The 26,168-nt window shown below is 37.0% G+C and overlaps 1 protein-coding gene across 2 annotated transcripts in view; it reads right to left on the bottom strand.

Annotated features, from left to right (window-relative positions):
• LOC126278124 (low-density lipoprotein receptor-related protein 1) overlaps positions 1 to 26,168 on the bottom strand; it is a 688,899-nt gene that overhangs the window by 222,279 nt on the left and 440,452 nt on the right. For both annotated transcript variants that reach the window (XM_049978010.1, XM_049978009.1), the window contains 9 exons: positions 24,949 to 25,122; positions 19,962 to 20,207; positions 12,842 to 13,042; positions 9,463 to 9,667; positions 9,142 to 9,312; positions 8,739 to 8,983; positions 8,487 to 8,615; positions 7,240 to 7,467; positions 2,921 to 3,223 (listed from right to left, as the gene is read on the bottom strand). In XM_049978010.1, the coding sequence (XP_049833967.1) occupies positions 2,921 to 3,223; positions 7,240 to 7,467; positions 8,487 to 8,615; positions 8,739 to 8,983; positions 9,142 to 9,312; positions 9,463 to 9,667; positions 12,842 to 13,042; positions 19,962 to 20,207; positions 24,949 to 25,122 (1,902 nt within the window). The remainder of the gene's footprint in view (positions 1 to 2,920; positions 3,224 to 7,239; positions 7,468 to 8,486; positions 8,616 to 8,738; positions 8,984 to 9,141; positions 9,313 to 9,462; positions 9,668 to 12,841; positions 13,043 to 19,961; positions 20,208 to 24,948; positions 25,123 to 26,168) is intronic.

The raw sequence follows: 26,168 nt of genomic DNA, 5'->3' as shown, positions 1-26,168 counted from the left end.
GATAAGTCGAAGGGTGAGTATTGCCTCACATGTTCCAACATTTCTACGGAATCCAAACTGATCTTCCCCGAGGTCGGCTTCTACAAGTTTTTCCATTAGTCTGTAAATAATTTGTGTTAGTATTTTGCAGCTGTGACTTATTAAACTGATAGTTCGGTAATTTTCACATCTGTAAACACCTGATTTCTTTGGGATTGGAATTATTATATTCTTCTTGAAGTCTGAGGGTATTTCGCTTGTCTCATACATCTTGCTCACCAGATGGTAGAGTTTTGTCAAGACTGGCTCTCCCAAGGCCGTCAGTAGTTCTAATGAAATGTTGTCTACTCCTGGGGCCTAGTTTCGACTCAGGTCTTTCAGTGCTCTGTCAAACTCTTGACGCAGTATCGTATCTCCCCTTTCATCTTCATCTACATCCTCTTCCATTTCCATAATATTGTCCTCAAGTACATCGCCCTTGTATAGACCCTCTATATACTCCTTCCACCTTTCTGCTTTCCCCTCTTTGCTTAGAACTGGGTTTCCAGCTGAGCTCTTGATATTCATACAAGTGGCTCTCTTTTCTCCAAAGGTCTCTTTAATTTTCCTATAGGCTGTATCTATCCTACACCTCATGAGATAAGCATCCACATCCTTACATTTGTCCTCTAGCCATCCCTGCTTAGCCATTTTGCACTTCCTGTCGATCTCATTTCTGAGGCGTTTGTATTCCTTTTTGCCTGCTTCATTTACTGCATTTTTATATTTTCTCCTTTCTTCAACTAAATTCAATATCTCTTCTGCTACTCAAGAATTTCTACTAGCCCTCGTCTTTTTACCTACTTGATCCTCTGCTGCCTTCACTACTTCATCCCTCAGAGCTACCCATTCGTCTTCTACTGTATTTCTTTCCCCCATTCCTGTCAACTGTTCCCTTATGCTCTCCCTGAAACTCTGTACAACCTCTGGTTTAGTCAGTTTATCCAGGTCCCATCTCCTTAAATTCCCACATTTTTGGAATTTCTTCAGTTTTAATCTACAGTTCATAACCAATAGATTATGGTCAGAGTCGACATCTGCCCCTGGAAGTGTCCTACAATTTAAAACCTGGCTCCTAAATCTCTGTCTTACCATTATATAATCTATCTCATACCTTTTAGTATCTCCAGGGTTCTTCCATGTATACAACCTTCTTTTATGATTCTTGAACCAAGTGTTGTGCTCTGTGCAAAATTCTAACAGACGGCTTCCTCTTTTATTTCTTAGCCCCAATCCATATTCACCTACTATGTTTCCTTCTCTCCCTTTTCCTACTCTCGAATTCCAGTCTCCCATGACTATTAAATTTTCGTCTCCCTTCACTACCTGAATAATTTCTTTTATCTCATCATACATTTCTTCAATTTCTTCATCATCTGCAGAGCTAGTTGGCATATAAACTTGTACTACTGTAGTAGGCATGGGCCTCGTGTCTATCTTGGCCACTATAATACGTTCACTATGTTGTTTGTAGTAGCTTACCCGCACTCCTATTTTTTATTCATTATTAAACCTACTCCTGCATTACCCCTATTTGGTTTTGTATTTATAACCCTATATTCACCTGACCAAAAGTCTTGTTCCTCCTGCCACCCGACTTCACTAATTCTCATTATATCTAACTTTAACCTATCCATTTCCCTTTTTAAATTTTCTATCCTACCTGCCCGATTAAGTGATCTGACATTCCACGCTTCGATCCGTAGAACGCCAGTTTTCTTTCTCCTGATAACGATATCCTCCTGAGTAGTCCCAGCCCGGAGAACCGAATGGGAGACTATTTTACCTCCATAATATTTTATCCAAGAGGATGCCATCATCATTTAACCATACAGTAAAGCTACATGCCCTCGGGAAAAATTACGGCTGCAGTTTCCCCTTGCTTTCAGCTGTTTGCAGTACCACAACAGCAAGGCCATTTTGGTTAATGTTACAAGGCCAGATCAGTCAACCATCCAGACTGTTGCCCCACCAACTACTGAAAAGGCTGCTGCCCCTCTTCAGGAACCACACGTTTGTCTGGCCTCTCAACAGATACCCGTCCATTGTGGTTGCACCTACGATATGGCTATCTGTATCGTTGAGGCACGCAAGCCTCCCCACCAATAGCAAGGTCCATGGTAATGGGGGGTTAACTGGATTATATACATGCAAAATTTTCAGTTACTAAGGAAAAGTAAGAACTGACTGACAGAACACTGAAGGAAGGTGAAAAGACACAATCAAAAAAAGAGGAAAAATGACATGACATAAGAAAATAACTACCCTTTTTTTTTTTTAGCAATGATAGCATCAGAATTTCATTTATCTGTATAAATAAATGAAGGGAAAAAACACTGAAACTTGCTACATCTTTTTTCTTTAATCAATGGTGTTTTTTGTTTTTTCCCCCCAATTAAATTAAGCCTGGCACCTCAAGATGGTTCGGTACGAGGAAAAATAAAGTATTTGTGCAACAAAAAATGTGACTGGCTCTCACATTTATTCTCATTGGTCATTTCTATGACTTAAGCATACATATATATTCTCCCATGTCACCCAGTGTGTAGTATCATTAATAGTTTGTAATTTCATTTATTTTTCATTTCTTTTCAATAGTGTTTTATATGAAAGAAATACAGACTGCATGCCATTTCATACATGTCAACAATTACAGAAGTTGATGAGGTACATGAAGATTTGCAGAGAGAATTAATATTATTGTATGAACTAAATGTCTTATTTACTTGACTGAATAAGTATCCTTTACAATGATCAACTAAAGACTAAGAACACAAATAATGAACTAAGAGTAAATATGTCCATAGGCCTATCTCTGAAAACTAGAAACTTTATCCTTAAGCACAATGAAACTAAATGCAAACATACAAAACTTTTTAAATAAAAGTAATTATTAACTTACTTTGAGGTGACACAAGCAGTGGATTTTCCCGTTGGGTAACAATCATTTTCCTTTCACTGCCATCCATACGGCTGCTTTCAATTACATACTGACTATCTTGCATATGACTCCAGTACAAGCCACCTCGTAAAGGATCCACAGCAAGAGAACGTATTTGAAAGACATCATCTGGTCCAACCACAGCAGAAATATATTCTCCTTCAAGGTTGCATACTAGTATGTAGTTATAGACAGCACCCCATGAACTCACAAACATATTTCCAGAAATCCAGTCAATGGCTAAACCTGTTGGCTGTTCAATACCTTGGAAAAATTCAGAGTTGTGAATTATTTATTTGATACTTATCTAAGTTACAACATAGTCTAGAAATGGAAACTCAAAAATTTCCAGTAATATTTTGTTACATATAAATCTAAAAAATAAGAAGACATTTCTTCAATTAAAAATGAAGACACAATGAATAGTGTAAATACTTGAACCAACCTAAAATCCACCCACATTGAAACAATGAGAGGTTAATGTGCATAAACTAGGAAAATATATTAATATTAATGTATTTTTCTCTTAACAAACCAAAGAACAAAGCCAAAGTGCTTCATTTATTCTTATGCTGATAGCTAGTAAGTAGGTACTTGTACTTAATTTTTTTTAACTACCACATATTCATTGATCTGTCATTTATTCCTTAAAATGTCATTTATTTCTTCCAGTGATTTTATATACTCGTTTAATCTTTATCTTACTTGTGCTTAAATTTTTTACATATATGAGACACTATATACGAAGGAAGTTAAAAAGAGATTTTCTGTTAATATGTTCACAACAGACATAAATCCTTCTAAGAAAGTAAATGAGTCAAAATTAGGATAGAAAGCAAGCTAGATAATATAGCAAACACAACTTTACAAAGGATTATGAGAAACCTGAAAGTAAGAAATTAGTGCTGCTATTTCAAGCCCTATATACAAACAACATTGTAGTAATCATAATTTATTGGGGGAAAGTAAGTGACCAAAAACTGCAATGAAAATAATACTTTGAGCTTGCAATTTATATTACAACAAGAAGAAAATACAAAACTATGCAGTGTTGGTCTGAACAATAACACAGCATCCTTTGAACAATATCCACAGAAATCTGCTTATGGGCCCAATTCATGAATTTTTACTTACAAAACTAAGAGCAGTAGTTCAGTATTATTTAGTCAGTTCTTAGCTATCTATGTTTAACTTTTAACCCTGACAGGTGAAACTAAAAATAAAGTGAAAAGAAGAAAAATATTATGTTTATGGTGGATGATGTTGATAATGACATTAAATGAAGTTGGACAATGACAGTAAGGAAAGTACATGTGATTTTGATGAGACATACAAGCATCTGGAAACAAAATCATCATGTGGTGAACCTATGACAGTAAACTGAAAAGTCATTACGTAGGTCCTTAATTACAGATGGAAACTGTTTGCAAGAATGCAAAACTCTGAGCGATGAATCACTTGTGCTTGTCAATTAGTCTCATCAAAGTTAAAAGTGAAATATTCGGAGAGTGGGCTGTGTGAAAAGGTTCAAAATTAACCTGTGACGTTCACTGTTATGTTTGACAAATGTCACACACTGGCATTGGGGAATAAGTAAACCACAGACCCGCTGTCACATTTTTTAAAAATTCATTATTTAGCAGATTATAGAGCTATAGGAGTGTTAAATTAAATGATCCTGTGACATTACGGATCTGGAGACCCCATTTGGAGTTGGTCGACTGTCTGCTGCAAGTCTCTTTCTGACACCACTTCGGCAATATTCATGTCAATAAAGAGGAGATGAAATGGGGGTTGGGCTGTTTGGGGTAAGGGACCAAACAGCGAGGTCATCAGTCTCATTGGATTAGGGAAGGACGGGGAAGGAAGTCAGCTGTGCCCTTCAAAGGGGAACCATCCCGGCATTTGCCTGGAGTGATTTAGGGAAATCACGGAAAACCTAAATCAGGATGGCCGGACGCGGGATTGAACTGTCGTCCTCCCGAATGTGAGTCCAGTGTGCTGGAGATGAAATGATTAGGACAATGCAAACACACTGTCTCCCAGCAAAGAACATGTTTGACCCAGCTGGGAACCAAACCTGGGACCCTGAGATCTAGAAGCAACAATGCTAACCACTAGATCATGAGCTCTGGACTTTTGAGGGTATCATAACCACATATAGCCCACAATATGTGCATGATATCATTTATTTCAGCAAAAGTCTATTCACCTCAAAGAATACCGGCAACACAATTCTCCAAATTGTGAAGTGTATTATCTTTGGCTATTTTTGTTTATTTGTGAGATTCTTGTAAGTGAATGGTAATAATTACAGTGACAGGGTACAAACAATGAACACCAAAGCTGTGATGGAAGAGAAGAAAATTATGAAACTGTTAACATGAATGTTCCTAACAGCAAGACAGAGCTCAGATTGCAACAGAACAGCTTTAATATACTTGGGGCATGGAGGGGGTGGGGATAGTGGAAGAGAGGTAGGTAGGGAGGAGGGAGGGAGAGAGGGGGGGGGGGGGGGGGGGAGAGAAAGAAATAATAGACTGTCATGAGTCACATTAAAGTTGGCATCGTATACTGCCTTATAAATGTTGGTGTTTGTTTCATCAGGGAGAAACCTTGAAAAATATATCCATGTAAATGCATAGTATCTTTTTAAATCATATGGGAGGCTCAACAGCTCATGCTAGTTTCACAGACCAATTGTACTGAATTTAGCAATATCTGCTGCTTCTACCTCTTGGTTTGGATACACTGTAATTATGTGATTATTTTTCCAGTTGTTTCTCTGATAAAAAGTGATGCACATTATGACAACTTGGATATGATTGATGCAAGTGCAAGATTCTTGATGATAGCATAGTTTTGAACAGTGGTTGAATAACAGATCATCTGCAAATAGCTTAAACATGTTGTTTTCAACAAGGTGTCAGAATATCGGTCAGACTTTGAATAATAAAATGTAATTACTACAAAAACATAATTTAGAAAAAACCCACTTCAGCAAGAAGAAAAGCAGGAAACTTTTCTCATTCATTATTTATAAGATATCAGTTTACCAATATCTCACAATGTGCAACAGACTGTTTATAGGAGAGCATCCAATTACGTGGGTACTTCAAATTAAAAAATAATTCTCTTTCTGCAGAATAGCTGTAAAAAAGTAATATGCATGTTTCATTACACCATACATAAGCCATTCAACTCTAATGCATCCTACACTTGCTGAAAAGTAAGTATACTTTGAAGAATGCACATAGTGGGTAGGAAAAATTGGATTGTTCCAGCAATGATTAATTGGCTTTAATTCAAATAATTAAAGAGATAGAGAAGTACTGAAAATGTCTTGTTGTGTCCTTCCAACTACTTATAGGTGTGTCTAGCCATTTGGAACATCAATACAACACTGTAAAGTTCTGAGTACAAATAAAATTGACATGTTGAGTGGTTGATATACACACAAATGACATTTACATTCTTACGAAGTTTTAAAACAATGCCCCAAAACACACACACACATTTCATCCCTCCCCCAATCGTGAGCTTCAGTCCTTCATCCATTTGGGATATCATATTATCTTGCTGGAAGATGCCTCCTGTATCGGGAAAACCATCAGTATGTATGTCTGTATGTTACTAGCAAGGTTAATTTAAACCCAAAACAACTGTGTGTGGTGGAATGGGTGCCATGAATCCATTCACTGGATCATGACAGCAATAACAGAGTTTTTTTATAGCAATGACTCCAAATGTTGTTCTCTGGTACTTCTCATACGTAAAATAACATAAAGCTGTTTCAAGGAAAAGAAAAGAGCACTCTTAAAATGAAGTTACCTTTTATTAAACAAAGATGTGATATTATTTTCACACAGCTAAACACACTGAAGGCTTTAATATTGCTAGATCTTTATTAGGGTACGCAATGTCGATTCAGTTCCTCTGAGGTCCTACAGTCTGAAGTGCAGGCTCTACTGTCGTTTTGTGAACATTTTTGGTAACCCAGTGGTTTATTCTGATTGTGTCTCTAGTTGGTTCATTTGTCTCACAGTGGCTTATGCTTACTTCTCACAATAATTAACTGTGATGCTTACAATTACAACATTGGTTACTTAAAAAATTTTACTCTCGAATAAATAAATATTTTACAATAGCAGTTCACCAATTGGATTAGAAACATGGCCACATTTCATCAAGAAGCCATTAAAATCTCATTTTGCAACAATTATAAATCATCCCTTTTATTTTCAAGGAAACAGGCAAAGTTTTTACTCAATATAGCTTACCTTTGTCTATGATCCTCTCTGTTTCTCCACCAACCAAACCACTTCGCTTCACTTCATTGACTTGAATATCTGTCCAGTAAATCTTGCGTAATTTAATGCTGTAATCTAGTTGTGAAGGTGACAGGACCTGTGGTAAGCTGATTGTCGGTATTGTATGATAGTACGGCATGCCGAGATCCACTCCACGGATCTCGCTAGTGCGGGAGAATAGTAGCACCTGCTCATTGACTGCAACACACAGAAAGGGGACGCCACACACACAAACATAACGCCGAAAAGATTAGTTATATGCTTCAGAATAAATCCACAGATTAAGAAGCAAAATAACAACATATCAGAGAAGCACACTTCAGAAAAATTTCTAGGTTTTAAGGATCGATACTGATGGAATAACATGTGGTCTAACAATAACAAAAGATAAACCTTTTTTTGTAAATGGTGTTGCAAGTGAAAAGTTTACTCATTGATTCTATTCAAATAAAAACAAAGTTCTGCATCAAAGTCCTTCCTGAAGTCAAGAAATATGATATGGACTTGGCTAGTACTACTGATGGCCTTCTGCATCAACAAAAAATGAGAAAGGATTGTCTCATGTCTGTTCTTTACTCTTTATTTACACTTTGTTATTGTATGAGTCATACTCCCCGATAAATTTAAGCACCATTGAAAGTAAAATAATTTGGACAAACTTTTGTCAATGGGGAATGAAATAGACACCACTGCAAAGATAGTCCAGCAGCACTGCAGACCTACTCCAACATACAAAATCCACAGAATAACTTTAAGCTGTCACTAAACAGTTTTTTGTCATTTCTTGCCTCTAGATGTGCTAATCCAGCATGATGTGCAAGAGAGCTTTTGTGAAAGCTGGAAGCACATGACAGAGTTATTAGTTGGTTAAAGCTTTGGTATAAGCTTTATGGTGCAGACAGATAACTCAGTTGCTATTGAGTGTTGCTTGTGGGAAGCAAGAGTCCAGGTGTGAGTCCTGCGCCATTACAGAAACTTATGAAAAATTTCGGGTACTAGCCGATTCTCATAAAATATGGTGTAAATGGTTCAAGTCCCAGATGTCTAGAATGGATGTTAAGCTATAGACAGCGTTGATAATGAGAATTCAAGATCTTAAGTAGCATAATTAAAACCTTTACTGACATGCTAAATTAAAAAGTGGTATTATTATTCATGTACATGTGCTTGCACTTAAATTTTCTTGTTATGAGACTCAGTGATGTACTGCAACTTACCAATGCAAGTTCGATTATCTTCACTGAGCCGCATGACATGAGGACAGTCACATTTGTATGTCCCAAACTGGTTCAACAGACATAAATGTGAGCAGTTTCCATTGTTATCTCCACAGGGGTTGACTACATCTGAAATTAATTATAGGTATTTGGACTATTTTGTGTGAACATACTATATGAAAAGAAATAATTCAAAAATTTAATGCTTTATGACCAAATTTTAAAAAAATAAACAACCAAAAATGAATTTACCTCTTGGCTGTCTGCTGGGATGCATTATCTGTATGTCAAATGGCTGAGTCAACGTCCTTTGTATGACACTTATATCAGATCCATTCCATTTATTGCCTCGAATAACAGCATTTGTCCTCCAGTCTGTCCAGTAAACATAATTTTCATACAGTGCAATAGCAAATGGATGTGACAGTGTTTCATGGCCTCGTATGACTTCATGATGTTGTAAACCATCATAAGTGGTAGTGTGGATTGAATCTGACCTGCACATTGTTCAAGTCCATTGATGGTACCCATACTTTTATACGAAAAATAATCAGTGCAACTGCCAAACCAAACATTAGCTACATGATTATCAGAAAGTAAGCTGTACGCAGATTTATCTGTTGGGAGTGAATTAAGAGGATGGAGAAAAACTCACCTAGCATCAATCCAGTAGATTCTACGAAGCACATAGTCGAGTGTAAGACCATTTGGCCAAGCTCCATCTGTAAGCTGATCAACACGAACAACGACCTTGCGATACTGACCACTCATACTACAACGCTCAATTCGGGGAGAGTTGACATCCCAATCTGTCCAGAACAACAGTCTGTGAAAATCCATAAATGTTAAGGGTAATATCTTACCTATAAATGCACAGTGAATTCACTCCTTAAATATATTTAAGAGGCATGACGCTTTCTTAATCAAAGTTTTGTTAAAAGTCTACCAGCTGAATAAGATTCTGAAATGTATGTACCCATCTCTTGGATCCAGAGCAATGGCCCTTGGCGATTCCAGATCACTAGCTATCAATGTACGTCGGAAACTGCCATTTAAACGAGCCACTTCAATCTGATCCAGGTTACTTTCTACCCAGTACAGATTTTCTCCAATCCAATCCACTGCCAAGCCTTCTGCTGTTGAAAGACCAGTCTGGACCACAACTTCAAAGTTACTGAGAGCTGCAAAAGTACAACAAATTAAACTAAAAATTTAATTAAATTAAAAGCTCTTATAAGTTATGGTATGGGTAATTAGTTAATTATCTATGACTGGTGCCAATTCCTTTTTGTGGTGTGGTGGTAGAAGAGAAAGTTTCTTCCGATAATGGGTTCGACAAGTTGACGCACTAACCCTTTGATGCACGATGGAGGCCTTTAAAGCCTGGGAGTGAATTAATCACCCATTTAATTATATTAAAATTACATATAATTGGACCATATTTTATGTTTACGATTAAGAGAGACAATAAAGTTGTATTTAATGTCGCAAGGATTTTATGAAATCAGTGTTTTCTTAATGCTATGTGCATAAAGCATGAAGGGGGCCTTTCAGGCCTGATGTAACCTAATGCTTTGGCGAGCACTTTTTTCCCAGTTTATGAATGTTAGTACCTAGGATATTTTTATACTGGCAATTGTTGCATGGATCAGAATCCAGTGACAACAATATTGAACTTACTACCTGTTGCAGAAGTTGACCTCAGATATGAAAGAAGACGCTCTTATAGATGAAGTAAGTAATTGTGTTTGTTATTCTCTCTGTTTTCCTTCCTTTTCTCTTCCTCTGATGAAGTAACTATTTAGACTCTTTCTAATCAAGGAACATTCGTTTCTTACACATGGAATCATCCAGTACTTCTAGAGAGAGAGAACACAATTCTGCTGTAAATGCAGATGATCCAAATGCTTCAATGATTATTTCTGAATGGTTGGATGAATGTGAATCTAGTATTCCTTCAAAAGATGGAACTGATCTCGCATATACATCTTTCTCAGACAATCAGAATCTGAAGAAAGTGGTAACCACTATTCTGATGTAAATGAAGTAGGCTTACCAATGAAAGTTTGGCCTGATAACAGACGGCTGCCAGCAAATTCAAATAATGTAGCAAGTACACAATAGCCTTCAGACTTTTTTATTGGGTGCAATGGGACTCTGGGGAGCAAAATACCACCTCCTTCTAGCAGAATACTTACACACAATATAATGAAAATTTCTCCGGGTCCTGTCAAGTGAAGTCACTACAAATACCAAGAGATGCTTGTAGTTACTTCATCACAAATAATATTGTGGATGAAATAGTTCACTGCACAAATCTGGAAGGATGATGCTCAGCAGCCATAAAAGGTCAAACATGGTGTAACGTCACAGACAAGGAAATGAATGTATTTTTTTGGAATTCGTCTATTAGCTGGCAGTTAGAAAAGCTGGGATGTTCCTATAAGGGAATTATTTCGCAGCTTTCTGGCAACCCTGTTTATATGGCAACTTTTTCTATAAACAGGTTTGAAGAAATAAGGTTCGACGATGGACATACTTGACAAGCTAGGAGCCTAGATGGTAATATGGCAACTTTTCACAATGTGTGGGAACTATTCATAAGCAACTGAAGGCAAAGGTTTCATCCAAGAGAGAGCTGCACAATAGATGAGCAGCTAATGTCTTTCAGAGGGTGTTGTAAATTTCTAGAGTTTATTCCAAGCAAACCATGAAAATATGGAATAAGGATATTCTGGATCTGCGACTCTTTGACATCATATGCTGTGGATGGGTTAGTGTACTCAGGAAAAACTCCAGATTGCCCTTGTTAAGCTAACATTGCAGCTCATGTGATAAAGACTCTGGCAAAGACGCTCAGAGGAACCTCAAACAACATCACGATGGACAACTACTTTACCAGTGCTTCCATGCTTCAAGATTTATTGAAGGATAAAATTACAGCAGTCAGCTCTCTTCACCATAACAAACAACAAAATCCACGTAAAATGAAACCATGTAAGAGGTTTTATCTTCAACATTTGGATTCACAGATGATTTGACTATTGTGAGCTAGGCACCAAAGAAAATAAGAGTGTGGTTCTACTAAGTTCCATCATCACAATGCCACACTTGATGAGACTCATAAGCGAAGAAACCACAAATGATTCTATTTTATAACAAAACAAAATCAAGTGTAGATTCTTTTGATCAAAAAGTACATACATACACTTGCAAAAGACAGACAAGGAGATGGTTATTTGTAATTTAGGCAAATGTAATGGATGCAGCAGATATAAATGCTTTCTGTTCATTCATGAAACAACATCCTGAACATAACAATGGAAAATCACATAGAAGGAAGCTTTCCTTGAAAGACTTGGCCCTACAACTTATTAATCCACACATGCAGTCCAGAGCCAAAACTCGAAATTTGCAAAGAAATGTCATATGAGCATTGGCTAGATGTGGGATCAAAAGGTGCCAGGAAATGGATATCAATAACCAAAGAAAAACGCCCAGAAGAAGATGCTTTTGTGCCCACATGAACCGCAAAGGAAAATTGCTCACTACTGTTCAAAATGTTCTAACAATGCATGCAATGAACATAGTGTGCTCCTTTGTGAAGATCGTTTCCAGTGATGTCAAAATTTTGTGACAGGCAGCCTAATCTGTATTTGTGTAATATGCTGTGTATCTCAATTTTCGTGTGCGCATGTTACATGCAACTTAGCCATTTTATTTCTTTCAATTTTGTATCTGGATGCTTTATGCATACTGATTTGCAATGTACCTTTCCAATGTACGATTCATAGTTTATTTGAATATCAATAAAAGTTGTTGCATACAATAATAATACAATTCATATTCATTAAATTAAAACTTATTCCATTGAAATTATGGTCCACACTTTTTCTTTAAATTTTTTTCTAATTAAACTATCTATAGACATGTTTTGTAATAGTAGGACTTCATAATAAATAATGTAATGGAGCTGAGAAATAATCATTTTTATGGAAACCTCAATGCGGCTTCTGAGGCCTCCATCATGCATTAACGTCATTCCAAACACTCTTGCATCCAAGGGTTAAGTACAAATGTACACAATGAGATTATTACAAAAAGCATGAAAGAAAATTTCAATCGAGAAATTACTGGCCAGTAATTACTTTCTCAATTAAAAATGTTAATTACTGCTGACAGGCACATGCAAAAGCAAAAGAGATGGCATTATCCTATGTTTCAGACTATTAGCTTCTCTTTGTGGAGAAGGGAGAGATAGATCAGGGAGGGTTAAAAAGGATGGAGGGGTCACTCAAACACCATGATAAGAGGGACTTACCACTATTAAAAAATAACTATACAGATTTACTTACAGCCACCAATAAGTGTCCCTCTGTAAATTTTGTCATCAATTACATCAGTCCAGAATATAGTACTCGTATTATCTTTATAAAAGAAATCTAATGCTATTGTATTCTTCAAACTCATTATGAGAGCTTTTACATTGAAGGTGTTAAGGTCAACACTTCGTAATTCATGACGATTACTGAAGATCACATATGGAATAGCTGGATCTGCAACAATAATTAAAATGAGAAAACATAAACAGGATGACAAACAACACCTTTAGGCCTTAGGTACCATAAATGCACACAGTTGCTAATAAATCATCAAACAAATTTAAGTTTTTAACTAAATACAAAGTGCAATGGAAAAGTAAAGCAAACAAGAGTTACAAATAAAATACCTTTATTGGCCTCCAATGTAATCACTATTAGCTACAAAACACTTTTGTCATTGGTTGTAAAGATGTTGGAAACTGTCAGCAAACACTTCTTGTGGAATTGCTAGAAACACCATGGTCACGTGCAAAATCTGCTAACCATAACCCTTTCAAGGCTAGTTTAAGCCTGTGAAAAAAAGAAAAGACTGCTGGTGCAAATATGGGGAATAAAGAGGGTGTTGAAGAACAACCACCATATAACTGGCAACAAAAGTGAGCATGCAGATTCTGTGGATATCCAACAAAGCAAGACAATAGTGCTTTGAGCAATTCCACAAGAAGAGTTTGCTGATGGTTTCCAACAGCTTTACAACCAATTACAGAAGGGTGTGGTAGATAATGGTGATTACTCTGGAGGTCAGTAAAGAAATTTTTTTGTAGCTCTTGTTTCTTTATTTTCTGAGACCATTCACAGAAGTTTACACATGCATCTTGTACTTATTATTTTCTGCATGCTCAATGCTCAGAACATTTTTTTTTTATTTTTTTATTTTTTTTTATTTTTTTTTTTTTTTTTTTTTTTTTTTTTTTACTATCAAAAGGTACATGTCTCTCTTAGGATCAATATCCAACTCTATTAAAAATATGTAACATCTTACAATTCACAAATCTTGCAAGTAATGTCTCAGCTATCAAAAATTCATAAGCTGTGTGTAATTTCTCAATGGATTTTAAACATTTTGATGAGAATCTAGTATCTCCTCCTCCCCCTCTCACTGTTTATCTCCTCTGGCTCCTCCCCCCCTTCCCTTCTCTATTTCCACAGTCAAGCCTGTCCACTCACATGCCACCTGGAATGCATTCCAATATTCGGGTGCTCTCCAAGGGAGTATTATTGGACAATTACTTTTTACAATATATATAAATGACCTAATCGATAACGTCAAGTGGTCCATGAGACTTTTCGTAGATGATGCTGTTGTATATAAAGACAAAATGCTACAAAATTGTAGCAAAATGCAGGAAGACCTGCAAACGATCAGCACTTAGTGCATGGAGTGGCAACTGACTCAACATTAACAAATGTAAAGTACTGTGCATACAAAGAAAGGAAACGTAGTTCATCAACAAAGGAGATTGCTTAGAAAATCCTCATTCAACCAATAATTGATTATTGCTCGGCAGCCTGTGAGCTGTACCAAACAGGATTGATAGATGAAATAGGGAAGACTCAAAGAAGAGCAGTGCATTTCTTTACAGGTTCATTTAATTTGCACACACGTGCCAGCCAACTCCAGTGGTAGATGCTGCTAGAAAGACATTCTATAATATGGTATCCTTTACTGGTAAAGGCGTTCTGCATCATGGCATACTGTACTGTTATAGTTTCAAGAGCATACATTCCTAGAAGTGTCAGTCAATTTATTGGTCCCTCCTACATATATCTCGTGGAAAGATCATGGAGATAAAACTAAAGATATTCAAGCCCACGCAGCATCTTGCCAGCAATCGTCATATCAAAAAATCATTAATGACTGGAATAGCAAATGGGGGAAATGTCACTGATGCACAATGTGCACTTCTCCAGTGGCAGCCTCTTTCACACCCACTTTCACCCCTACCAACAGACTGACACAAAAGAAGTTAATATTGTACTGCCATCCAGCCCTGAGTTATGTTTAAAATTTCAGGTTTCTAGCTCATCTGGAAAATTTATACAGAACTAACAGAGAATGACCTTGTGGATGACATCGGAAGTTCACTGAGGCTTTTTGCAGATGATGCTGTGGTGTATCGAGAGTTTGTAACAATGGAAAATTGTACTGAAATGCAGGAGGATCTGCAGCAAATTGACGCATGGTGCAGGGAATGGCAATTGAATCTCAATGTAGACAAGTGTAATGTGCTGCGAATACATAGAAAGAAAGATCCCTTATCATTTAGCTACAAAATAACAGGTCAGCAACTGGAAGCAGGTAATTCAATAAATTATCTGGGAGTACGCATTAGGAGTGATTTAAAATGGAATGATCATATGAAGTTGATCGTCGGTAAAGCAGATGCCAGATTGAGATTCATTGGAAGAATCCTAAGGAAATGCAATCCAAAAACAAAGGAAGTAGGTTACAGTACGCTTGTTCACCCACTGCTTGAATACTGCTCAGCAGTGTGGGATCCGTGCCAGATAGGGTTGACAGAAGAGATAGAGAAGATCCAACGGAGAGCAGCGCGCTTCGTTACACGATCATTTAGTAATCGCAAAAGTGTTACGGAGTTGATAGACAAACTCCAGTGGAAGACTCTGCAGGAGAGACGCTCAGTAGCTCGGTACAGGCTTTTGTTAAAGTTTCGAGAACATACCTTCACCGAAGAGTCAAGCAGTATATTGCTCCCTCCTACGTATATCTCACGAAGAGACCATGAGGATAAAATCAGAGAGATTAGAGCCCACATAGAAGCATAACAACAATCCTTCTTTCCACGAACAATACGAGACTGGAATAGAAGAGAGAACCGATAGAGGTACTCAAAGGTACCCTCCGCCACACACCGTCAGGTGGCTTGTGGCGTATGGATGTAGATGTAGATGAAACTGACCGAACGAAAAGGTATTAAAATATGAAAAACTGTACTTATTGTAATTGATGATTGGGCCATGAGATTTTAGAACAAATAATTCTTTTATTTAAATATTTAGTGAGAAAAGGAAAATGAAGAAGTTACAATAAGGAGAAGATATGGAATTTGTTTTAAAAAAAAATTAATAAAAACAGTTAACAAAGCCAATGTTCTTCTCATATCTACAAGAATTTTGGAGGGATATTATAAGTGTAAATGAGATGAAATAAAATATTAAAATCAAGTGCCAAGAAGAAGAATGGAAAACAAATGAGTCAATGATATAAAGAGATAATTAACAACATAAGGATCTAATGAGATATGTGAGGGCAAGAAGAAAGTACTAAATGGAAAGAATTGGCAACTTGCATAACTGAAAGAATGGTCATCCTGAAAAAGTATGACGTGGCATACAGGATTTGTAGCTTATTTATCATGAATGAGCCAAGATAAATATTCACCGCACATATGTAGCAGTTGATGTAAATGAAACAGATGTGACCATAACAAAGAACTGATGGCCAGGAGAGAAAGGAATAGTTGAAAATTACAGAATGAGAATGCACTGGGTCCATTAGCGAGATGGTTGCAGTATTTAAACAGCTAACAGTGAGACAGTAAAGACATTTCTCTCAGGCTGTCCCTAGTTACAAAAATCCCTTCAGATCCAATACTCTGGAACTATTAACCTTTATGAAGATCAAAGTGTAAAGTTAACTTTGTGAATTATGATAAATGATGCATGCATCTTAATATCAAAGAAATTGTAGAAGAGAAGTTACTCATTAAGGGAAAACTTTGTACCATGTATAAAATTCCTTAGCAGTATTAGAACATTTCCACTAGAAAAATACTTTATGAACCCACGTTGAAGGTAATTGAAATACAAGTTCCTACCTTACAAAACGCCATTTTTTTTTCATTCAAGGCCTTTCTTAGAAGTTAATGTTGGCAGTGCTATTAGTAACATAAAAAAGGAAAGAATATTAGTGGTTAACATCCTTTCATCAAGATCACTGGAGACAGAATACACGTACTCCGATTATGGAAATGCCCTTTCAAAGGCACCATCCCACTATTTGACTTAAGTGATTTGGGAAATCATGGATAACCTCTGATAGGAATTTGAAGCTTTGACCTCACAAATGCGAGTCCAATGTGCTAACCACTGTGCCACTTCACTTTGTCAGCAACATAAGGATGACCTACTGCCTTTCCACACTGTAAAAGAGTGGTAACACAAATGATGTTTCACTACCATGTAGCTCTCCCTTCAGTCACATGGGACATGAATCTAGTTTCTAATTGGGTGAAATTTGGAGAAAGGTGGAAGGAGGGATCAGCTATTGCATATATATTTGGGCCAAAATCTCTCTGAAGAGTGATGACAGAACGTATGATGTCAATCCCTTTGAAGAATCTACACCAGATCCTATTGTAATAATTGTCCTAGCACATGGAGGTGGAGAAGATTATAACTTGTCTAAATTTCAAGAGGAAAGAGGAATTCACGCAGCTGCAGATATATCTATAACACACAAAAACTATTAGTAAATGAACAAGAAGTTAGGACCCAAGAGTCTGATAATAAGGACAAAATAGTTTTTGAATTTCTTATTAGAAAGAACGATGTGAGAGGGAAATTGCTGATTCCTGAAGTAGCTATTCAGTAAGGAAATATCAAATGAGGAATCCGTTTCATGTTCAACAGTACAATTGTTTCCAGAATGAGATTTTCACTCTGCAGCGGAGAGTGCGCTGATATGAAACTTCCTGGCAGATTAAAACTGTGTGCCCGACCGAGACTCGAACTCGGGACCTTTGCCTTTCGCGGGCAAGTGCTCTACCAACTGAGCTACCGAAGCACGACTCACGTCCGGTACTCACAGCTTTACTTCTGCCAGTATCCGTCTCCTACCTTCCAAACTTTACAGAAGCTCTTCTGCGAACCTTGCAGAACTAGCACTCCTGAAAGAAAGGATACTGTGGAGACATGGCTTAGCCACAGCCTGGGGGATGTTTCCAGAATGAGATTTTCACTCTGCAGCGGAGTGTGCGCTGATATGAAACTTCCTGGCAGATTAAAACTGTGTGCCCGACCGAGACTCGAACTCGGGACCTTTGCCTTTCGCGGGCAAGTGCTCTACCAACTGAGCTACCGAAGCACGACACAGGTCCCGAGTTCGAGTCTCGGTCGGGCACACAGTTTTAATCTGCCAGGAAGTTTCAGTACAATTGTTGTTAACAGAAAAAAAAGGGAGGGCGAGGAGTGCAACAGAGATTTTCTTTTGCACATCTCTTATTTTTGTATTAGTGTCAATATATTACGTGTAAATGTAAACAATCTCTACCCATTGATGGTTGACTTTATTTTATTTAAAATAGAAAAAAATGAATTAAGAAATTTCTGTAGTTCAATTTGACATACATTTCATGTCATAAATATCCCAGAAAAATCTCTGTTACACATCTGTATCATTTCTTGTGTTCTCTCCCTCAATTTTAAGACCTCGATTTTCTATCTTCAGCGCACATAACAACAGCCCATGTGTATCATATTTTGGACCAGCTGCGCCATATTTAAGAACTCTGACCCAAAAAAATGTTTTTATTTTTTCTAGTCCACATTTGTAACTTTAAAGACTTAAATAAAACATCATTTTAAAATAGCTTACATTGTCTAACATATATAATTTTCTCTAACAGTTAATCTTTTTCTTTCAAAAATACAGACAATTTTTGTGATTTTGTATCAAATTTAGGTTGCCATACTCTACACTTACAGTTATTTTTCAATATACTTATCACAATGATAGGCATTTGTCTTACCTGTGGACTGGCTTTCCAATATCTTCTTTATAAAATGTTGCTGACAATTAATTAAAATGAGTAACCTAAATGTTCTATAGTAATAGAATATGAAAAAGATTTTGAAACTTCTGGAAATTCCATATACAAAGCACTTACAGTTAACCTACAGCTTTTTCTAAACATTTCATCAACTCAATGAAGAAGGTCCCTTGTATTGACAGACTTGTGTCCTGAGTCCCTTCATCACGCAAGTCAGTTTGGCCATCTTTAACTTTTCAACACCATCCATGCACAAAAATCATCACTTAATATTTTCTCCGTGCACTCAGCTCATTCTCTGAGGAATTTCTGCTGCACTATTCCTTTCTGTTTGCATGAAATGAATAATGCTTCAAAATTCACACTTGTTGGGAGAAATGTTGATGTGATTGTAGCTCAGCACAGACTGATGTCTTGAACTCGGCTGTGACAGAATGTGTGGTGCGGGAGATGTTCAGTTGCATGCTCCACATGCCAAACACCTGTTGTTTCTCAGCCATTTATGCTGTTCAGTTGTATATAATGTACAAGGAGAAAATGGCTATCAATGAACATAATATCTTGTTCCCCAATCAATCAGGATCATAACTGAGTGAGCGAGCAGGTAACTGCCACGTTATCAGCACCATTAACTTTTGAATTATTAAATGTCTCACACTGTGGTCATTGGATATCTACCACTTTCTGCCAAATGTGTATCTACAAAGATTTATTTAATGTGTTATGATTCATAGACATCACACTATGTCTTCTGGAAATTGCTGAGATCACTAACAGTAAATTCTTCAAAAAATAATGCCTTATGCAAAAAATATTTCTCTTTTCATCTCTCTAAGAAAACTGTTGCTTGAACTACATAGCCGCGTGATCTCAGGCATCTTGTACTGTCTGCGCAGCTCCCCCTGTCGGAGGTTCGAATCCTGCCTCGGGCATGGGTGTGTGTGTCATCCTTAGCACAAGTTAGTTTAAGTTAGAGTAAGTAGTGTGTAAGCTTACGGACTGATGACCTCAGCAGTTTGGTTCCATAAGACCTTACCACAAATTTCCAAAAACTACATAAAACCAAATGCAGATTGTTTCTAGATAATAGAAGAATCGTCTGTATGAGGAAATGTTTCCATTCTGGTACACAGGGGAAGAAATCTTTGTTTGCAAGTAATATAACTGAAATTATAAAGATGTGTAATTTGGCTACGTAACTCTTTATCTTTAAGAACAATATGCGTGATGCTTAAATTTCCTAAAAGTGTAACTCACAACCTCATCCTCATATATTTGTTCTAAAGCATTTTGAAACTTACCTGTACTTTTGCATGTGAATCCATCAGACTGCAAAACATAGCCTGGTTCGCAGGAACATTTATGTCTGGAACCATGCTGCTCACAACGCTGAGAACATGTTCCCCACATATCACAAGGATGCCATGGGGAACATGTAGAACCATCAGTTTGTAGATACATTCCTGCAGGACAGGAGCAAACTCTGCCCTCTGGTGCATTATGGCAAGTATGTGTACAGACATGCTGAATATCACACATCCGATCATCTGAAAATATATACAGAAATCGCTCAAGGTGAGAAACTACACCCAGAAAATATGGGATTGGAAAATATAATTGTAAAAAAAAAAAAAACAAATAATATCCACAACCTCAACAATGAACATAAAATTAACCATATACAAAGACAGATCCTGTGTTTAGCCTGAAACTGGAATAATGAATGTCCCTGTACAATAATTTTTGCACCTGAAAATGAGCTCATGAATGTTGAATTTAAACAAATTATTCACTATATTAAAATATGTTATACTGTCCATGGTAAAATATTGTCAATTAATTTTGTGCCATACAATTTAATACTATTTTAATGTTGTAATTCATATAATCAAAGTGAATTCATAAATTTGAGAAGCATTAACTCCAATTTTAAAGTAATTTCACTGAATCTGTAATTTCCTTTTTATGCCATGCCACATATTTCTGAATTTTCCAGCCACAAATTTATCATTAACACTGGAAAAAAAAATATCAGAAAGAAAACAACAGGGGAAGTGACGTTACAAACAGCAAATGTTTTGTTTGTGATTTCGGTGAAACAGTTTGTCTCATTAGCACTGCAACATTAGTAATGCAAATTTGTTAGAAAATATTTCAAAAAACACCTTTGTCTTATACGACAGTAATTGCTGTACACTAGAATGGCTTCAGGGTCTTAGTCTCACCATCTGCTGTGTCTGAAAGTTGGTGTTCTTTTCAACCACAATTTGGAATGTTATTATGATGGTCCACCGGTTACAGAAGTTTGCATGCTAGTTGTTTGGACATGGACATGACATCCTACTACTGCTAGGTAGGCTATTTTTTAAATTATTTCTTCTGCTTTTTAGTTTCTAAATTTCAGGTTTTTTTTTTAATTTTTTAATTGTTCAATGGAGTAGGTCACAAATATTGTTTTACAAAATCAAAGACAGGCTGTACCCCCAGTCTAGCCAACAAAAAATGCTATGTTCCATTCCCCCTCATACCTCCAATCCATCCACCATCCCCAAACCACCCACAAAGGAGTGGCCCTTTCAACGCCCAGTCCCATCCCACACTGGTACAACTGCACCACATCCTTCACCAGAGCTTTGATTATCTCTCATCATGCCCTGAAATGAGAGACAGCCTACCCAAGATGCTTCCCACCCCTCCTAAAGTGCTGTCCCAGCATACACCCAACCCCCTGTCATCCCAGTCCATCCCTACACTAATCCCAATCTCAATCCCTTGGCACAAGGATCATGTCCCTGTGGGAAACCCAGGTGCAAGACCAGCTCAATCTATCCACCCACGACTTCCTGTTACAAACAGGTTTACCTTACCCAACAGGGGACGGGCCATCTGTGAAAGCAGCCACATCATTTAGCAGCTCAGCTGCAATCATTGCACAGATTTTTATATTGGTATGACAACCACCTGGTGTCCACCAGGACAAATAGCCACTGTCAAACAGTGGCCAAGAGTACAGTAGACCAACCTGCAGCAGAATATGCAGCTGAACACAACGCGCTTGATTTCAATGAATGCTTCACTATCTGAGCCATCTGGATCCTTCCCTCCACCACCAGCTTTTCTGAACAGCACAGATAAGAATTAGCCTTACAACACATTCTCTGCTCACGTAATTATCCCAACCTCAACCTATGGTAACATAGTGTCTCCACACCCTCCAACCAACAGTTTCCACCCCATCTGTACTATCATCTCCTCCCCATTCTCATCTCCCATCCTCTCTGTTTGCTGCCCAATGCCACTGCGCCCGCCCATCTTTCTTCAATCCTTTTTTCCTCACTTCCACGATCTCCTGGCACCGCACCAGTTGGCATTTTAGTTCCTGCACACTTTGCCAGACAGTGTTCACCTCTCCCCTCACCCATACAGTACTATCCCTTCCCCTTCCCCGCCTCCTCTAGATTGGTACTTGCATCCCACATGATACTTGCAGTCCGGCCTGAGCTGCTAGATTGGCGGTCATGTGTGCATGAGGTGTGCTTGCTTGTGTGTATGAATGGTGTGAATTTCTCTTTGTTGATGATGGCTGTGGCTGAAAGCTCTATGTATCTTTTAAGTATCTTTTAATTGTGCCTGCCTGCAACTTAACTAACAATTTACTTTAGATCTCAGCTACACCTGATGAAAGGGCTAAGAGCTCAAAATGGCCATGACAATGTTGCAGAACAGTTTTGTATGTCTCACAAATAAAAATGTGTGACCTTTGTATTACTTACATACAATACAATCATTCAGATCTAAGTATTTATCATGTATCTTTAGAAATTGACAAAGTGTTTTTGCATAAAATTCTGATGTCTGAGATTTCCGTCAGCCTGTGACAGCATCTTTAAGTCCTTCATCAGAGTCAAAGTACTGGAGACAAACTTCATCATGTACATATAAAGAGGGAAATCATTGGTCATAAGGAGAAATTTCTCATTTGAACTGATACAACAATTCTTGTGTTTGCGGGACAGAGAGTGGCAGAATATTTTCATGCAAAAACATGACACTAGTAGTCAAGAGACCATGTTATTTCAATAATTGATCCATTTTGTTGTGTCATTTAAGTTCTCAGTTGTTAATGTTTCATAGAAGGCTGCAGAATTGATTTTTCTCCCACATTCTGTAAAATCTACGAACAAAATTGGTTTAGCATAGGAAAAAAAGCAGTTGCATTAACCTTTCTGGCTGAAAAAATATAGCATAGTCTTCTTGGTTTGTTGAGCAAGCTGGTATGACCCACATCACTGACTGCTGTTATGTCTTCACTCTATCATAGGAAACTCTTGTCTCACAACTGGTCATGATTCTGTTCAATAGGACTTCTCCTTCCACATTTTAAAGCAGTGAAGGAAAGCCCAGAGAAGGAACTGTCTTAACATTTATGGCTATCGAGGCAGTGGCAAAGACAGGCTGTGCAGTGAGTGGGGAAAAAAAGGAGAAGAAGAAAATGCAAGAGGAAATGTATGCCTCTCAATCTTCTAAACAGTATCCAGTGAAACCTATTTTAAAAGAGCAGCTGAACTTCAAGTTCCGCAGTCAACAATAGATGATCACATAAAAAAAAAAAAAAATAAATAAAAAAAATGGAAATGAAAGTATTTAGACCAATGTTTAGGAATGAATTATCAGACGACCTCAAGTGGTAGGTTGCTGTGCTCGATTGGCACAATTTCCAAGTGCCACATCTCACACTGTAAATTTATGATCAATGTATGACATATTGCAGTTGACACAGGAAGGATATGATGTTATGTTCTACAGAAAATCACCATTATGTATGAAAATTAGAAAAGACCCCCTCCCCTTATATTATAATATAAATCATTGCAATACTGGTTGGGACCATATTTTTTGGAAGGGTGTGTGAAAGGGAAATCTTTATTTGGACTTGTTACAAACATGGTTAACACCTCAGCTTGCAGACAAAGAAATCATGGATCATGTGTGGCTACAGCAAGACAGAGCTGCAACACACTTTGCTATTTAGATGCACGAGTCCCTAGAACACTTTTGATGGCACTGGACTGTGCATGGTTCAGCAACATCTCCTTCACCACTGAAATGGTCAGCATGAAGCCCCGACCTTGCCATGCCAGACAACTCATTATGGGGAAGTCCTATGTTGCTCAACATCAGTGAAGAATTTTGCAAAACTCTTGAGGAAGCCTCTTGAAGCAAAACTCAGCAAGATGTTAGGTGGACATGGAGATCTCTGAGTAAGACACAGTGGTGCACAAACAGATCCACTGGATATATAGTTCTTACATACAAGTACTACAACATGCAATACAATGTTTTAAGCCAGTGATATGGGGACTTGTCAGACACACTTTAGGATGACAGCAAAAATGTAAATTAAATACACTGAGAATTCAAGATAGCAGATTTCACAACAAAATTCATCAGTTATGAAAGACAAATAAAAGGCACTGGGGTAGCAAACAACAGCTATGTACAATCTCTTCTCTACTATGAACAAGTGTGAAACATGCTCACAACAAGGAAAGAATTTGTTACACCCTTGCAGTAAAATGACTGTATATGTCTAAATGGAAAGTGTCATCTGGACTCTGCCTCTTGGTTCAATAAGACACTGAACCCTGATCTTACTTCGAGTTAATGCTTTTATTCATATTCAAAGCATTCATGGAACAGAAAGGATATTCTATTCCTATTCTGATACTTCTTCTCCATTTTGTGAATCTCATTACTATTTTGCTTTTTATTATAAATTGTTGGTTTAGTAACTACAGTAAACAGTAGTAAGGCATTAATAAGTGCAATGAATTTCCATGTCTTCACCATACTTCTGAAGGATTCAAGTGAGCTCCTGCAGGGTTCAACATTTAATAGAAATATGATGTGCCAAAAGAAAGAAACTGAGATCCTGTGTTGAATTTCTAACTAATCCCAAGTGCAAATAACATTTTGAATTTCACAATATATTCTCAGTCTTCTTACAGTTGGCAGAGGAGAAGAGAGCACACAGTCTACATTAAAACTATGCTTTCCAGAGCTCAAATTATCAACTTTACTGATGACTGTTACTTTAGGAGATACATACAGCAATATCTGCTTCCTTAGTAATTGTGTTCCAGTGAATACAGAACTTCTACATAAATGTTGTTGACACTGAATAACTGTTAGTAGAAGGTTACACCAAAAGAAAAATTCAAAGAAGGAAACATGAAGTTGTTTTCAGAATAAAATTTTGGTACATACATTTTAAATGCTAATACATACCACAACGCATGCCTTCATCTGACCCGTCTTGGCATTGTGTTTTCCCGTCACAGAGCAACTCAACCGGAAGACATATAGTATTGTTATCACACACTCTATTAGGATGTTCACACTCATAGGGTGATCCATACAAACTTGATACAGTAGTAGTAGCTGGAGCCATGGACACATTTCCTGAAATATTTTAAATTTTGGTATGTACATTTTTTTGAGAAATGTTTGTTTATTGTAAAGAAAAGGAAAAAGGGTCATAGCATGAAAAACAAAACATCTTCTATACAAGTGAGGATAGCAAATGATGAATGAAAGAGGTAAGCACAAGGCAGTACAATGCTGAATAAGACACAGTAACATAAATACAATGTACGCATTACAAAGCAGAATACACTTCTCTTTTTTTCCTTCTCCTGTCTCTTTCTACTATCTTACATACATTTAGTTAAATAAAAGTGTTAATAAATATTCAGCTACAGCATTTACACATAGTTAACTTCATAAACTAAAGCATTGGCAGAATCTGGCCAGGTGCTTTACCCAGTTAATGTATTGGTTTATGCATACATTAGGTGCCAAAATTAAACATAATCCCTCAAATTATGAAAGCTATTAAATATGCTATAATTGCACATCATGAAAATGTCATCATTTTCCTCCATATCTTCCAGGTAACTCAAACAAAGTTTTCATTTACAAATTATCAGTGGAAATGCACAGAGATGTTGGCTGAAAATAACATTTAGAGTGTATTATATCCTATATCTTTGCACGCAGATGATGAATGACTTCCATATTTTGGGGAGTTAACATAAGGTACAACACTAATCTAAATACACATGATCATGATTGGATGAATGTCTTGTTATTTAACCAAAAATGGTGGTTTTAATAAAATGGTAGAGCTATTGTGCCAATCAAGATTTTTTTTCTATTCTTAAAAGCTGTAAATCTTTGTTCCCTTAAAATAAAATAAAATGTTATATTAACAAAATTCCTAGACACCACAGTTAATATAAGCTCTTTGCATCGTGACTGTGATAAATCCTCTACAATAGGTGTATTGTAAAAATCAATATGGAAAATAAACAGTGGTGAAAGTCAGAAAATACTGTCATCACCAAAATATGAAGATTGCCTCAACAAATACGGTTTTTAAAAGACACAACAGACAAATAAATGCAGGGAAATGTGCTTTTAGCAATATCCAGATTCATATATTTATG

Source organism: Schistocerca gregaria, chromosome 6 (genome assembly GCF_023897955.1).
Source record: "Schistocerca gregaria isolate iqSchGreg1 chromosome 6, iqSchGreg1.2, whole genome shotgun sequence".
NCBI lineage: Eukaryota > Metazoa > Arthropoda > Insecta > Orthoptera > Acrididae > Schistocerca > Schistocerca gregaria.
Note: the sequence above shows the minus strand (reverse complement) of the source record. Positions and strands in the feature narration are given on the sequence as shown.